At 40.7% G+C, this 15,369-nt stretch overlaps 1 protein-coding gene across 9 annotated transcripts in view; it reads right to left on the bottom strand.

Annotated features, from left to right (window-relative positions):
- HIVEP2 (HIVEP zinc finger 2) overlaps positions 1-15,369 on the bottom strand; it is a 191,988-nt gene that overhangs the window by 17,511 nt on the left and 159,108 nt on the right. For all 9 annotated transcript variants that reach the window (XM_072719558.1, XM_072719567.1, XM_072719551.1 and 6 more), the window contains 3 exons: positions 13,127-13,221; positions 6,571-6,615; positions 123-5,659 (listed from right to left, as the gene is read on the bottom strand). In XM_072719558.1, coding sequence (XP_072575659.1) covers positions 123-5,276 — 5,154 coding nt within the window. In that variant the 5' untranslated portion in view covers positions 5,277-5,659; positions 6,571-6,615; positions 13,127-13,221. The remainder of the gene's footprint in view (positions 1-122; positions 5,660-6,570; positions 6,616-13,126; positions 13,222-15,369) is intronic.

The raw sequence follows: 15,369 nt of genomic DNA, 5'->3' as shown, positions 1-15,369 counted from the left end.
AGGGTGCCCTCAACTCTGACCTTCATTTCACTTGCATGTTTTAGACCTTACGTCCTTCACTATGTAACTCTGTTCAGTGAGCAAATGCACACTACAGTGCTTTTAGAAATGGTATTCATTACCTGAGCAAACTGCTTCCAAGCACTCGATGATGTAAGCTTGCCAGTTCCAGGCCTGTGCATAGCAGCCAGAGTATAAATTTCTGCAGTGATTTTTTGCTTGGACCTCAGAAGAGCCAGAGTGGTCTTGGTGTTCAATCCCGATGGGTTTGGGTTACAGGAACTAATGCACCATGAAGCATAAACTGAGGATTTGAAGGTGGCCTGTTGCACATAATTGGGTTTTGTATAATTCAAGAAGCACCAACTCACAGTAGTTGTTGTCCGCAGACTAGGGAACTGAAGAATCTGCTGGAAATCTGCCACATCCGTGAAAAGAAGAGTTGAGTTTGCCATTTTCCTGCTTGGGCCAGAAGCCATGTGCACCAGCATGCCAACAGGCAGCTTCTGGCCCTTTCCTTGCTCTTCAAGCTGACTGTCTCCTGGTGGCAACAAGTTGCTCTGTGGGCTCATGCTCATGTCAGACGCTGTCTCATCAATATCAAGTTCATCTGAGGACTCTCTGCTTTCAGAAGGCCCACTGGACTTCTGGCCTAGAGAGGGTGCCCTGGAGTTGGGCGGGAATGGCTCCCTCAAGGGCATGCTGGCAGATGGATGGTCTTGAGATGAGGAAGGGGACAGTGAGGAGAAAGAAGATGACCCTGACTGCAAGCCATCCTTTGGCTCAGAAGCACAGCCTTGTCGAACCAGCTGGGGTTTCTGTGGGCGGGACATATCCTTCTTGATGTCTGAGCTGGTTAGCTCCACGGCGCTGAGTTCCTCCACAATCTGTCCATACATCTTTTCTTCTTTGACCCTTTTCTGCTGCTTTGTTTCCATGAAGAGTTCTAGGCTGCTTGCTGGAGAGAGCATACGCTTGCTACCTCCCAGGGTGGCCACACTGTCAGAGGTGGAAGGTAAACATAAGGGAATGGAGGATTCTAAGCCGAGGGGTAAGGTCTGAGGTACTTTCCAAATGGGGTATTTTTCTAAGCCTGCATGCTGCCCCAGCACCTGGGCGATGTTGAATCCTATTCCTTGCATGGTCGCATTGGTCACCAGTGTTCTCTGGGTAGTATTCTCATCAACTTTGCAGATGACAATTGCAGGACTGTTCTGCCCAAGTATCTGAGAAATGCTTGTGTACATGACGCTTCCATAGGATGGGACGTGAGTCTGGATCCTAACAGGCACCACTGTTCCAGGTAAGGACTGCAAAGGCCCAGCACTTGCTGAGGCAAAATCTTCCTGAAGAACCTGCTCGGAGGGAGTATCAGGTGACTTGGTGCTTGGGTCTGATGGAAACTTTGGAAGAATGTTCTTTGAGTGTAGCCCTGATGTTCCTGAATAACATGGGTAAGTTTGCTCTTTTGTGTGTGCATAATCAGCAGGTTTCTTTCCAGTGTGCTCTGCAACATGCTCTAAGGGATAGCCAGGATGGATTTCTGCCTGGAAAGAAGGCTTGCCATAGCTCTTCTGAGGGTGCTGCACAAGGGGATGTGGGAAATGTGCCTGCCACCAGGGAGGCTGCTGAGCTGGTAAATGAACCATACAGACGGTAGGATATGGAAACTGAAACAAGGCATTCTGGATTGGAGAAAATGGAATAGTCTCTTGATGTGGAAATAAATGCGGCTGTTCAGACAAGTGCTTGCTTGCAATGTAGGATGTTGGCTGTAGCAAGGGATTTCTTAGAGACTCCTGACTGTCCATGTGCATGATCTGTTGTTGGGCCAAGTGGAGTGGTCCAGAGCTCAGCTGGGCACAAGGACCCACCACCTGTTTCCCGGGGTCCTCTGCCTGGAGAGGAGGCAGGACAGAGGTAGGGGCGTGGTGCCATGCGGCCCTGAGGCCAGCGTGCAGGTGCTCCATGTGCTCCTGCTTTACACTCAGATCTGCCCCAGCCTCACCCTGGGCAATCTCCGGGGAGCCGCTGAAGGAAGCTTGCCGCACCAGAAAGCATTTCTTCCTCTCCCGTGATGGAGATGATGTGGTGGCCGAGGCCCCTGCCACAGGAGCATGGGACAGATTTCCATAATCGAATGATTTGCTCCGGATTTCTGGGACTTCGGCTGGATGAGGACAAGGCATCTGCTCGGACGAGCAGCGCCGCATCTCTTTTTGGTGGTGGTGGCCTGGAACAGACAAGGAGTATGAACCAGCAGGGACAGTCAAAAATTCGGAATGCTTCCCAAACTCATCTTGCTTAGGCGGTGCAGCAAGCTTAATGGTATCCTCTCTTTCAAAAGACATTGAAAAACTGGAGCTGTGGGACAAGTTGCTTTCCTGACTAGGGCTGCGGGAGAGACCTGTGCCTGTGGATTCAAAGCTGGATTCCCCTGAAGAGTGCTCCATATCTGCAAGCCGCAGACGCTTCTTCTTGGGTGGCAACTTCTCAGCTGGGAGCTGGGAAAGGGTCTCACTTCTCTGGGGCCACTGAAATTCTTCCACAGGCTTTTCTGGCTCTTTACCCTGGGTGTCTTTCTCCTTCTCTGGTTTATCAGGCTCCTCAGTCACTCGGATCTCAGGAACCTGAATGTTGTGCTGGCGAACTAGCCTGGGCTGTGCGTGGTAGGACTGCTGCTGAGCCGGCTGGGAAGGGGATGGCTTCCCCCCACTTTCAGCACTGTCTGCTGGTGGAGCCCACTCTGGACTCACCGGGGCTTCGGAAATCTCACTGTCACAGGTCTCAGAAGGTGAAGAGGCTTTATCCTGTATGCTAGCCACCAGCTCAGCTGACTCAGACCTTTCAAATGAATTGGGTCGGCTCAGCGAGTTTGTGTGCTGAATGACAGAAATCACATTTCCCGGAGGTTTTCTGCTCCCTAGCTCTGACATCTTGTCTGAATCAGTGGCCGAGGGTGACTCCTCAGACCCAAGAGATGGGCTTCCAGATTGGAGTTGGGGCCGACATGGGTCAAAGCGCTCAGAGTGACCATGAGAAGGGTTCTCGTGTCCAGACATGGCGAAACTACCTCTCATGCCTTCCTGCATCTGCAATTTGGGATCATAATCTGAAGCCATGATGCCCATGGGAGTGCTCACAATGCTGCTGCAAATCATGGGGGTGTCCTCCTCATCTCCTACGCTCTTCTCTTTCCGGCGCTTTCTATTTTCACATGTAGTTCCATACATGGTTGGCATTCCCTGCAACGGCACCGAGGGATCCATAAAATATTCACCCCCGTGTTTTAAAGAGCCTAAGCAGGAAATGTCCTCCCACTTCTTGTAGGGTTTCCGGCAGACATCATAGTCATACCCCATTCGGTCCCCAGAAATCAACTTCTTTTCCTTCAAGGATAAGCTTGTGATACTCTTTGACATCCTGCCATGGTGTTCTGCCTCCATGTGCCCCTCTTGTACCGAAGGCAGCTCAAATGCAGCTTGTCTTCTTAACATGCGCTGAGGGGGTATTCCTACAGTCCCTGGATAGAATACATCATCAGAACCTGTCATCCTTTCATCAAATGAGTGACTTCCTCTTAAAGAAGGAGGAATACTTAGATTTGTTGCTGAAGAAGTTGGCATTGAGTTGCTTCTAATAAGGGGTGAAGCATCCACAGGAGCTTCTAAGAGAATTGGGTTGCTGCCTTGGACATTTGCAGGAAAAAGCTTTCCTTCATTCCTGATTCCTTCATTCCTGATAGATGACGGAATAGCCTGGGATTGTCTGGATTCACTGTTGAATTTCGTGGATTTCAGCATGCTTGTTTGACTGGGGTCGATGTCCCCCTTGCTTGGGATCAGCTGTGAAACCGGATCTTCAAACATCTTAACATCTAACCGGGTGTTTACGTGAGGCAACGATTCCATCACGCCCTTCCTCCCCATCGTGGCACGCTCCTGGCTTGCGGTTGTAACACTGAGTGTATTTCTGGGACTAAGCCGACAGTATTTTCCAAAGATGATTTCTTCATAAGACTTTGCATTTGTGTTTGGAGGGCTTATTTGCTGCTCCGCACTTTCTGAGCGAGAAAAGTAACCAGAGTCAGTGCTTCCTTTACTGTGCGGGCTCAGGAGGTTTAGAGATGGCTCAGAATCTTGTCCTTTTTTCTCCGACAGTCTTAGTGCAAGTTTCTGTTTAACTGTGTGAGAATCATCAGGCTTAGTATTTAGAGATGGATTTGATAGCATATCAGAGCCCAGATACTGAGAGCTTTCATTAGGTAAAGGAATCCCACTTTTGGGGATAATCAAAATCGGCACTTTCATTGGCCCTCCCAGTGATTCTTCCAATGACCCATGATAGCCACCTCTGCTGGCAATATCCAACGGGATTGGTGGGCCAGGACTCATTTTCTCAGAAGCCTCCACAAATAAAGAGCTCTCCTCATCTGTGTCTGTGCTCTGCTCACCGTCTGAATGTATTTCTGCTTCTACATCAATAAAACCAGCCTCTAGGTCCAATTTAGATACAGCTGACTCTGTGAAAGGGACTAATCCTGCCTTAATTGCATGGGCATGTGACTTCCTGTGCTTATACAAATTGCTCTTTGTCTTGAAAGAGAAACCACAAGGTATACATGGATATGGCCGCTCACCGGTATGGGACCTGATGTGTTTTTTCAGTACACTGGGTTTGGCACACGCCCTGCTGCAGTAGGGGCAAATGTATTTGCCGGGCTTTTTGGGTTTGTGCTCTTTCTTGTGAGCATCTTCTGCCTGTTCGATACTTTTCTGAGAGTATTGGCTATAAGCGGGGTTCAGACTCGAAATCTTTTTTCTAGGGTAACCACCACTGTGGCCATGGAGAGGAAAAGAAAATAAGTCTTCAGAGGCAACAGATGGCAAAGGGCCAGGGAAAAGCCACGGAGGGCCTTCAAGGCTCTGATGTGGCTTGTTGCTGTGCATGACCCCCTGTGGCAATGAGTGCTGAGGGAAAGAGAGTGAATGTTGGCATGAATAGGGACTCGGGCGATGGGGCGGGTATTGCTTCTCTGTGACTTGCTGTGCCACATCACTAGGGGAGGCCAGTTTCCCAGAACCAAAAAGTTGTGCTGATGCTGTGTCTCCAATTTGCTCAGGATCTATTTGTGGTTGCCGCTGTCCTTCTTGACTGCCAAAAGTGGTCATCTTAATAACAGCCGATTGTTCCTGTCTCCATCTACCTGACACCTTGTCAGTTTCTCCAGACCTTGAGGTAGCTGTTTGTCCTAGAGCTGTGTCCCCAGTGTCCATTTTGTTACAAGGTCTTAAGCACTAGTTCACTTGAAAGCCAGGCAGACTCATGGAGTATCTTCAAAGCTGTGCTTTTCAAAGCTTGCTTACTTCCATGTTCCAGGGTGTCTGCAAACTTGCTGAGTGCTCCTTCTCTTTGGAACCTTCCACATCCACCCCGTGGTCTTACGGGCATCAGATGGTAATGTCCTTGGACCAGAGCTATAACACAGTTCTCTCCATTGTAGAAACGTCCATCCAAAAGCTAAGTGCAAATCTAGAAAGATTTCTTATGACATTTGAATATTTTCAACCAGCATGAAATTGGGATGAATAATCTGGGAGAAATTTTGCCCATCAACTAGAGCAAAGTTTAATTGCCAGTTTCACTGAGATAAAATGATCTATAAGAAAAAGAAATGCAAAGAGATTGTCATAACAGTTATCAAGTTAAAAGCCAAAACCAATCCCAAATAGCCAGCCTGACAATTGGAAAAATTGAAACTGATTTTTACTCTGAGGAATATTTTTTTTAAAAGATTTATTTATTTACTTGAGACAGACAGCATGAGCAGGAGGGCCAGAGGGAAAGGGAGAGAGAGAGAATCTCAAGCTGTCTCCCTACTGAGCACAGAGCCCAATGTAGGACTTGATCTTGTGACCCTAAGATTACAAACTGAGATAAAACCAAAGAGTCAACAGGCTCTGCCACCCAGGTGCTCTTCCAAGGAATACTTTTTATAGCTGTTACATTTATCACAATTAAAGGATATTAATTTCAAACATGGCATAAGTCATAAGCATAAATTTCTTCAATGCTTTAATTTTGGTCATCCTTTTAAATACACCTTAATTTTGGTTAGAAAAGTATTTAAGAGAAAGCTTTGGGTAGATATTATTTATAAAATCATAGGATTTTTAAAAGTCTTTATTAAAATAAATTTAGAGCTATTTCTAACCAACTTGTGTGACTTGCATGCTTAAATGTATTACATATTTCTCTAGACAGATTTTATAGATTAATATACATATGCATACATATATTTTATATGTAAAATAGATATATGTAAAGTATATTTTAAGGATTTCAATACGTATTTTTACATATATGGATATTTATATTAACATACAATACAGATATATTTTATAGATTAAAACTGGTGATTAGCAGAGCTAGCCTAAGGCTATAAGAATTAAAGGTTGTTCCAGAACTTTGGAAAAGGCAGGAAAGTGCATCCAAATAAATAATTCTAAAACCTTCATAATATGAAAAACAAAACATATTTTGGGGACAGTTTAAAAATGTAATGATTACCTGATTGGTGTAGCATTCTTATGGACATGATTGTCTTGACGCTTCCTGGGTAGAAAACAAACGCAGTTAGGAAAAATTGTTCCATGAAACCACAACATGGATGTATATGAGGGTCAATTTAAAGTTCACATACATAGGGCTCACAATGCAATGTGCCCTAGTAAAAAACCATTAATCAGTAGCTGCTTTGAATACACCATGCTAAAGCAGTAAACTTTATACAGACACTGTGTCCAAAAATAACTGAAAGAGAAAAAAATTGCAAAAAATTTAGAGTAGTATTTTCCAATATATTCTGATATATCAAAGCATCTTAGTTTTTTTGACACAATTTGCTTGGTTCTAATTCCTTAATTTTTTAAAAAATATTTTATTTATTTATTTGAGAGAGTGCAAGCACAAGCTGCGGGAGAGGCAGAAGGAGAGGGAGAAGCAGACTCCCCGATGAGTGGGGAGCCCCATTATGGGGCTCTATCTTAGGACCTTGGGATCCTGAACTGAGCCAAAGTCAGATGCGCTTAACTGACTGAGTCACCCAGATGTCCCTAATTCCTCAAATATTAAAAAGTTGAAAATAGCAGGGGATTTTATTGAACCTATAGGTTTGCACATTTAAGTTTACATCACAACACATCAAGGAGTTCTCCCAGATGGCCCTTAATGGCTCAGGGAAACTTGACAACTTAGAAACAATTAGATTTTAAGTGAACACTCGTCTTCCATAAGCAAATGGCCACTGTCATACCCAGAGGAGTCTGAGAACTTCAGTGCTCAACTGTATCAATGATAATGAAAACTGAGATGCTTCCCTGATAGGCAGGCTGGCAGTGCTTATCAAAGTAAGAAAGCACATGCACTTCAGCCCAGAAATTCCACTGCTGGAAATTTGTCCTTACAGATGTACCTGCATAATAAAAAGGTTGAAACTTAAAAAAAAAAAAAGAGTGAGGGGAGGGGCAGAGGGAGAAAGAGAAGCAGGCACCCCACTGAGTGCAGAGGCCTAAAGTAGGGGGCTTGATCCTAGGATCCTGAGATCATGACCCAGGCCGGAGTCAGACGCTTACCTGACTGATGCAGGAAGATATGCATACAAGGACTGCTGAAATAAAATATGACTCCATCATAAAACTTAGCCATTAAAAAAAAAAATAGAGCAAAAAATACCCATAATAGCAACTCATCCAGAAGATAGTAACATTGCATGTTAAAACTGAAAAACCAAACCAAACCAAACCAAAACAAAACAAAAACCCCAAAAACTCATTGCACCCTAGAATGCACTTGACAATCCCATTTGTATATAAGAGATACAGGTGGTAAACAGAGAATTTCTACAGGGATGTCAAACAACTTTTAAGTCTAGTTAAATTAAATTGCATAAATAGAATCAGGGAGTCAGAAGTGGGGAGGAAAGAAATTTCTTACAACTTTTGGTACTTTTAGTTTCTTTTTCTTTCCTTTTGCTGAGGTATGTGTGTGTGTGGGGGGGGGGGTGAGGGCAAGAGAGAGAGAGGAGAGAGAGAATCTCAAATCTTAGTGAGTGGAATTCAAATCACAATCCTGGGATCATGACCTGAGTCGAATGAAATCTAGAGTTGGGCACTCAACCGACTGAGCCACCAGGCACCCCTTGTTTCTTTTTAACATGAGCATATTCACCTTTTAATAAAATATTGGTTAAGAAAAAGGATGTCACCATGCAAATGTACTGCAATTTCCCAAACTAAAACTCAAGTGCTGGTCTTGCTTCCATGTCCAATTCGCCCCTAATACAAACTGCGGTTGTGATGACAGTGACAGCAGGTGCACTCAGGAAGGGGACAGCACATGGGAATCCCCACAGGAACAGTAAGTCTTTTGGGTGAGAAATCAGTAGCCCCCAGATATTTATAGCAAGACATCTGTAATCGAAAGTTTCTTCTGCTAAGAGCCAGAAATTTGCAAAGCAGTAGCTGGAAAAACTAAACAATAAGCATCTTAACTTTGGTTTGCTGGGAAGTTTTACTATTGCATTGAATTTTTCCCCCATAATGATCTTCCTCTGCGTCCCTTTATAGGTAATAAGACAAAACCTGAAAGAGAAGTAATGGCCTCATAATACTGTAATGCAAATTTACTTCCATCAGTTAGAGCAACTGTGCTAACAAGAAGAATATGCAATGCCAAACCCAAATTGACTGCATTTTTTCTTAGTTAGATACATATTTAAGGTTTATTTAGACACAACCACCATCAGAATTTTAAAGGTGAATAGCATCCTCTAAAATGGAAATACAGTGTATTTTCAATTCAACAGGAACATTTGTGAGTCTTTCCTTAACTAGGAACAGAGCTTGAACTGAATAATTTCTAAGTTACTTTTCATATGTAATATTTTACAAGACACTGATCTGTATGCACAGATCAGTGCTAGCAATAACAGTGATAATGCTTGGGTGTTTATTATGCATTTACTATATGCCAGATACTGGTTGGTACAGAGCTTCATATACGTTACCTTATTTACTCTTCATGACAACTCTATGCAATAAGTGTGATTATACCTATTTTATAGTGAAGGATGATCCTTAGGGAGGTAGACTGTCAGAACCAGAATCAAACCCAGGTTTGGCTCACTTCTAAGCCTACAAGGTCTCCCCTCTCTCATCCACCTCTGCTATTTAATTTCTGTGTTATACAGTAGTAAATTAAAACCATTATATCCTAGACAACACATATACAATTCTTATTCACTAAGAACATATTGTAAAAAAGAGATGTACAAATTAAATTCACATAAAGGCAATACTATTTTTCTCTTAAAGAATGAACTAGAAGATGTAGAAAAGTGACATACATAAGATTCAAAACCTGGTATTTCATGGTCAGAACAAAATTCCCTAGAACACGTAGTTGATTGTGGGATTTAAATTTTAGGAAAAGACTCTAATCAGAAAAAGTCAAATTGGGGCACCTGGGTGGCACTGTGGTTGAGCAACTGTCTTTGGCTCAGGTCATGATCCTGGGATCCTGGGATCGAGTCCCACATCAGGCTCCCCACAGGGATCCTGCTTCTCCCTCTGCCTATGTCTCTGCCTCTCTCTGTGTATCTTTCATGAATAAATAAATAAAATCTTTTTTTTAAAAGTCAAATCTACCATTTTATTTAAAAATAAAATTTTAAGAATCAATTTTGCTGACAGTCATATAGGATCATCCTATATTCCAATAGTATTTATTATACAATAAAATCTCAAAATTCAAAACTTTGATCCCACTCAAAAAGTACATTGACTCAATTATGTAAATAGCTTCTGCCAGAGAAACCTCTTCCTTTTACATCTCTATGACAAGCAAGCCTACCTAAGATGTCCTATCTTTTTAACATGAAATCAGATGATTGCTTGAGTCACACTCCCTACTCCAGATCACACAGAGGACCTTCTGTATGTATCTGAGTTAGAGGTCTCAGCAGGCCTGAGGATCCCTCTGGTCTACCTTCCTCTGATCCTCAATGTCTAACTTTTCACTTCAGTGTAAAGCTTAAGAATCATGAGAGAATTGGAAATGCTTCCTCTTTCACATGTGCCTTTTACGTTAGATTTTAAACATAGTTGATATTATAGTATTTCTCTTCAATACCAGCCTTGGAGAGGCTTCAAATAACGGCTATCCATAAAATCACTTTCCTTCTTCCAGTTTCTGAGGCATATGGAGACAACTATAGAGGGGAGAAAACATGAGTGATGGCTCCTTGGAGGAATATACTGATCATATTCTTGAACCATTAAAAATGTGGACTCCTTTTCATTAATCTCTTGTCTACAATGGTTTTATCTTGGAAATAGGAAAAAATACCCATGTAAATTGTGTGTACTGTAGATCTGCTATTGGTTTGTCCCTTTAAAACCAAACAGGATTTGAGAGTGTTCTACAGTCTCTTTGCTGCTCCCCTCAACTTTCAATCAGGAGAAGAACTCACTTTTAAAATCTTAAGGCTTTCTGGGCACCTGGATTGCTTAGTTGGTTGAGCATCTGCCTTCGGCTAAGGTTATAATCCCATGGTCTTGGGATCAAGCCCCTCACTGGGCTCTGTGTTCTGTGGGGAGCCTGCTTCTCCCTCTGCCTCTGCTTGCTGCTCCCCCTGCCACTACTCTCTTTCTGTGTCAAATAAATAAATAAAATCTTAAAAAAATAATAAAATAAAATTTAAGGTTTTCAAAGTTGAATCCAAGACACAATGATAACATTCGTCTTTTTTTCTTAGATTATACTTTTACTGAGCAATCTATCAATAATGGTAAAGTACTGAGCTTGTGTTTTATTGTTTAAATGTATGAAAATGCTTATTAATGGGGAAATAGTTTCTTTGGACCTCATAATATTATCACAACCTTGTATATACCTGCAGTTTTAGTTGCATCTTCTCAATACGGATTTACTTGGCACCATAAAAGACACAGTAATGTGGTTAATTATAGCTATATTTCCTTTCTACCATGTAGATATATCTCATTTTTCATATTCCTAAATATATGTTAAAAATAAATTTCCAGTTTTCCCAATCAATTGATATGTTTAAAAAATGTAATATTAGAGCAATCCTCATATGTAAAAAAAGAAAAAAAAAACAGCCAGTTATTTCATTCTGTGAGATTTCTTTTTATGGTAACCAAACCCACACAGAATCATTTTTGGCACCCATTGCCAACAAAGGAGAGATATTCCAAATACAATTTCACATTCACATTTAAAATTTTCCCAGTATCTTTGAGTGCTACGAAAGGAGGGAGATACTTTGTTGGAGAATATGACTCTGGGGTTTCCTGTGGCTGGTGCCCCAGCCTGTAGGAGTCCTTCAGGAAGTAAAGACAGGCATTGTCTGGCAGCTTAAGCACATTTTTCAGAGGGGGATCGTGTTGAAAAAGATATTATCCTCTGCATGGCTATTACATAAAAGAGTTGCCAGTTTTCTAAAAGTGTGCCCTCTCCTTTGGCCACTCTTCATAGTCCCACTCAAATAAATTTGGCACCCAGTTAAATAATTTCCTCAGACAGGCCTTGAAAGGAAAGGCACAGAAACAGCCTCCCGTATAGACCTCAACAGAGGTCTCTTCAGGATAACAGCTGGGTGGGATTGGCAGAAAGGCAGACTTGCTCTGCAGTTGAATAAAGGCTTACAGTATCCAGGGTTGTCAATCTGGGATCTTTTGCTTAGAAAAACACTATCTTAGAAAAAAGCTTTACCTCAGGAAATTAATCATTACTTGAGTGGTGGCAAAAGTCAAGTGCGCATCAAATAATAACATCCTAAATAATAATAGTATAAAATGACTGGCAACAAACACCGCCTTTCTACTTCCAAAATTTTAGCAATAAAACATTTTCAAAAATCAAAATGGTTATTTGGTCTTTTTTCAGAATTGGGGGAATATTATGCTTGTAAACAAATATACACATCTTAAAATAGCAATTACTGAATAAAACTTCAGAAGCCATTTCCATATATTTGCTTTTTAAATGCCAGAGATCAATTACCAAATATTTTAAGAAATACATGAGCATCTCAGGGCACAATGATGGTCTCACAAATCACTACCACATAGGAGGACTGGATAAGGGAAAAAAAGATCTACAAAAAAACCGTGACCATTGCCAGAGTCCAGCTGAATACAGACTTATTTCCACAGGATGATTAAAAAAAGGCACCGTCCTGAGAGCCAAATTCATTATAAATGCTTCTTTTATTAGTAAAAATCCCCATAACAACCTTAGTTCTCCCTAAAATAAGCAAATTGCCAATACGAGGTGGATACTTTATATTATATAAAACTCTGCCAAGCAATTGAGAGTACTTTTGGAAAAAAGTAAAAATATTTTGATGAATACCCTCTAATTTGACATACGTTAAAATCCAATTTGATATTTAAAAGCTAATGGAAAACTAAACTATATTTTTTTCCACACTCGCTACACTGAGGGTATGATTGCAGATGTTTGTATCATTTGCATATTTAGTCAAGGCATTTACGACTTATTTTGACTGCAGCCTACTACTTTCATATTTTGTTCAAAAAGTTTTTTGCAATTTTTTTATAATTGTGGTTTTGTTTCCCCCGTTGTATAGCCAAAGTAATTAGGATTCACTAAGTAGAATTTTAAATAAAAATAAACTTTGCCAGAAACAAATTCTCTTAAATGAAGCTATCTCCATTAGGGGAATTATAATTAAAACTGGTTTGCAGGACGCCTGGGTGGCTCAGTGGTTGAGCACCTGCCTTTGGCTCAGTCGTGATCCAGGGGTCCTAGGATCTAGTCCCACATCAGGCTCCCTGCATGGAGCCTGCTTCTGCCGAGAGACACAGAGGTGTCTCTCATGAATAAATTAAAAAAAAAAAAACTGATTTGCAAAACAACTTTCACAACACTTTTCTCTCTAGAGGGCATATACACTGTTTCCTCCCAGATTTAATGACAAAAAAAGTTGGTTTACATATGGGTACATGGCATGCCAAAGCTGCTTTTCAAGTTAAATGTAAAAACAGTTATAGTAAAGTAATAAATTTTAGTTATTAACCTGTTATCCACATATCAAAAAACAGCATCACAACCATTAATACTTTCCACGATGCCGACTCTCCCCACAGGAACTCATGTACAACTTCGGGGAACCTGAAAAATGAACAAGAAGATTTTTTAAATGATGGTACTTGTAGCCAGTTTAAGAGGCATGCTTATTCTTCATTCACAGAAACTGCTTTCCTTGAGGAAAGAAAATTTGGAAGAGGATCTCTCAAGAAGACATTTTTTTTTCCAAAGAAAAAAATTTCCTTTCTTTTAACGTAATTCAAATCTTTTAAACAAGTACTTGAATTCAAAAGAGAATTGCCTATACCAGCAAAAGTGAAGGCAATTAGGAAAATAATGGTAGAATTATAACTTAACATATTAGAGCTAGAAATTATGCCATGGCAGTGCATGACACAGTTCTGCCTTAAAGCTGAGATTCTCACAAAACTTCCTTTTGTGCATCAGCAACTAAACTCTACAGGACAAAGTCTCAGATAACCTCGTAGCGAATTCTTTTCTATAGTTTATTTCAGCAATGTTATGTTCTGTGCTAAAATTAATTTCTGAAATAAGAAGCCAAAACCAACCAAGTAAAATCCTTAGACTTAACAAGAAATAAAGAAAGGGACTTTCTCAGAATTAATATTTATCCAACTTTAATCCAAAGAAATGCATGGAAAGTCAGTCAAACTACTTAATCCAAATAGATTCATCAATCAACCATCTTGAGACAGTTATCTCCTACTATAAAAGGTCCATATAAAAATATTACTACACGATCCTTAGATGGTTTTTGTATATTTGTTCATTTTTTCAAATATTGCTTCTTCTTCCAGACAAGTTAATATCTCACAGGAAGAACTAAAGATTCAAGACATGGCAAAATGTGAATTAATCCAGTCCCACTTCATGTGAGCAAAGTGCTTGAAGGAAGTAGTTTGCTTTAACTACTCCACTCCCCACCTTTTCCACATCACCACAGTAGCACTTCAGGACACCCTGTGCACTTTGAGACGTGAATCATTATATGCAAGTAGGCCCACTTGGTTCCTCAAAAGACACAAAAGGTACAAAAATAGCTCTGCAATTGAAGCAAGAACCTCCTCAGCAGCCAGATGAATGTGGGTGGTCAGATAAGATTCCATTGCTGCAAAGGGCAAATTATTAAGCAAATGCTAGATTTATTTTCTTTTTTAAACTATGTTCTTCTTGCCTCAAATCAACCATTTGCTGGTACTTAAAATGACACTTGACAACCTCTACTATTTTCCAAATTGAAAAGCTTCATCAAGGCCAAGGAGCATGATTTATTAAACATTGAAAAAAAAGACATATATTCTATAAGATAATTAACTATATCTATATTTTTAACAAACCAAATAGCACCTCTTTTAAAAAAATAAGCTAAAGTACTTTAAAAAAAAACTATATTTTGGAAATATGACCTAATCTAAAGTAAAGTATGGCATGCTTCAGAAAAAAAAATAAATCACAGAGCTAGTTTGCACTCAGAGCAAAATTCACCTATGACATTAATGGGCCAAGATTCTACAGATATAGCTATTTATAGGGAACAACAACTTGCAGTATTCAGTGACTACCTATGATTGGCAATCCCATAGTCACTAAACTAAAAGGTAAGCAGGAGGAGAACATAACCCTCGGAAGGCCAGCACTGAGACTCACTCCTTCCAACTGAGTCGCAACTCTAGACAGGCACCCAACCATTCCCTATCCCAGAAATCATCATTCTTGCCAACAGCTTCCACAGGCAAAACAGAGCACAAGAGTATCCCTCAGACAAGCTGTGACAGGGCAATGTTCCCAGTTCTGACTCCGCTTTTCCAATCTTACTTTCCAGGACTATGGCTACTGAAAATAGGAAACATTTATCTCATGACATGCACATTTATCTGGAATTTTAGACTAGAGAAGATCCCTCTTTCACTCAATAAGAGGATTCAACATTTCTTTTTGTCACATGACTTATAATTTATGACTTCTTCAATGCTTGGTTTTCTCTTAGAGAATGAAAATTCAATGGCAAGGGTATTATACTTTTTTACCTTACAGAAACTTCCAGGTAATTAGTATGATCTTAAAAACAAAGATCTGGGAGATATTAACATGAAAGATATGACACCAACTTCAGTGATTTCATACAAATAATTTTGTTGCAAATTAGAATCAGGAATAGCCTCTACAAGGGAGGCAATTATTACTATTACTGTAAAGACATGAAGGTAACCA

Source organism: Vulpes vulpes, chromosome 1 (assembly GCF_048418805.1).
Source record: "Vulpes vulpes isolate BD-2025 chromosome 1, VulVul3, whole genome shotgun sequence".
Classification (NCBI taxonomy): domain Eukaryota; kingdom Metazoa; phylum Chordata; class Mammalia; order Carnivora; family Canidae; genus Vulpes; species Vulpes vulpes.
This window is presented reverse-complemented; position numbering and strand designations above follow the sequence as displayed.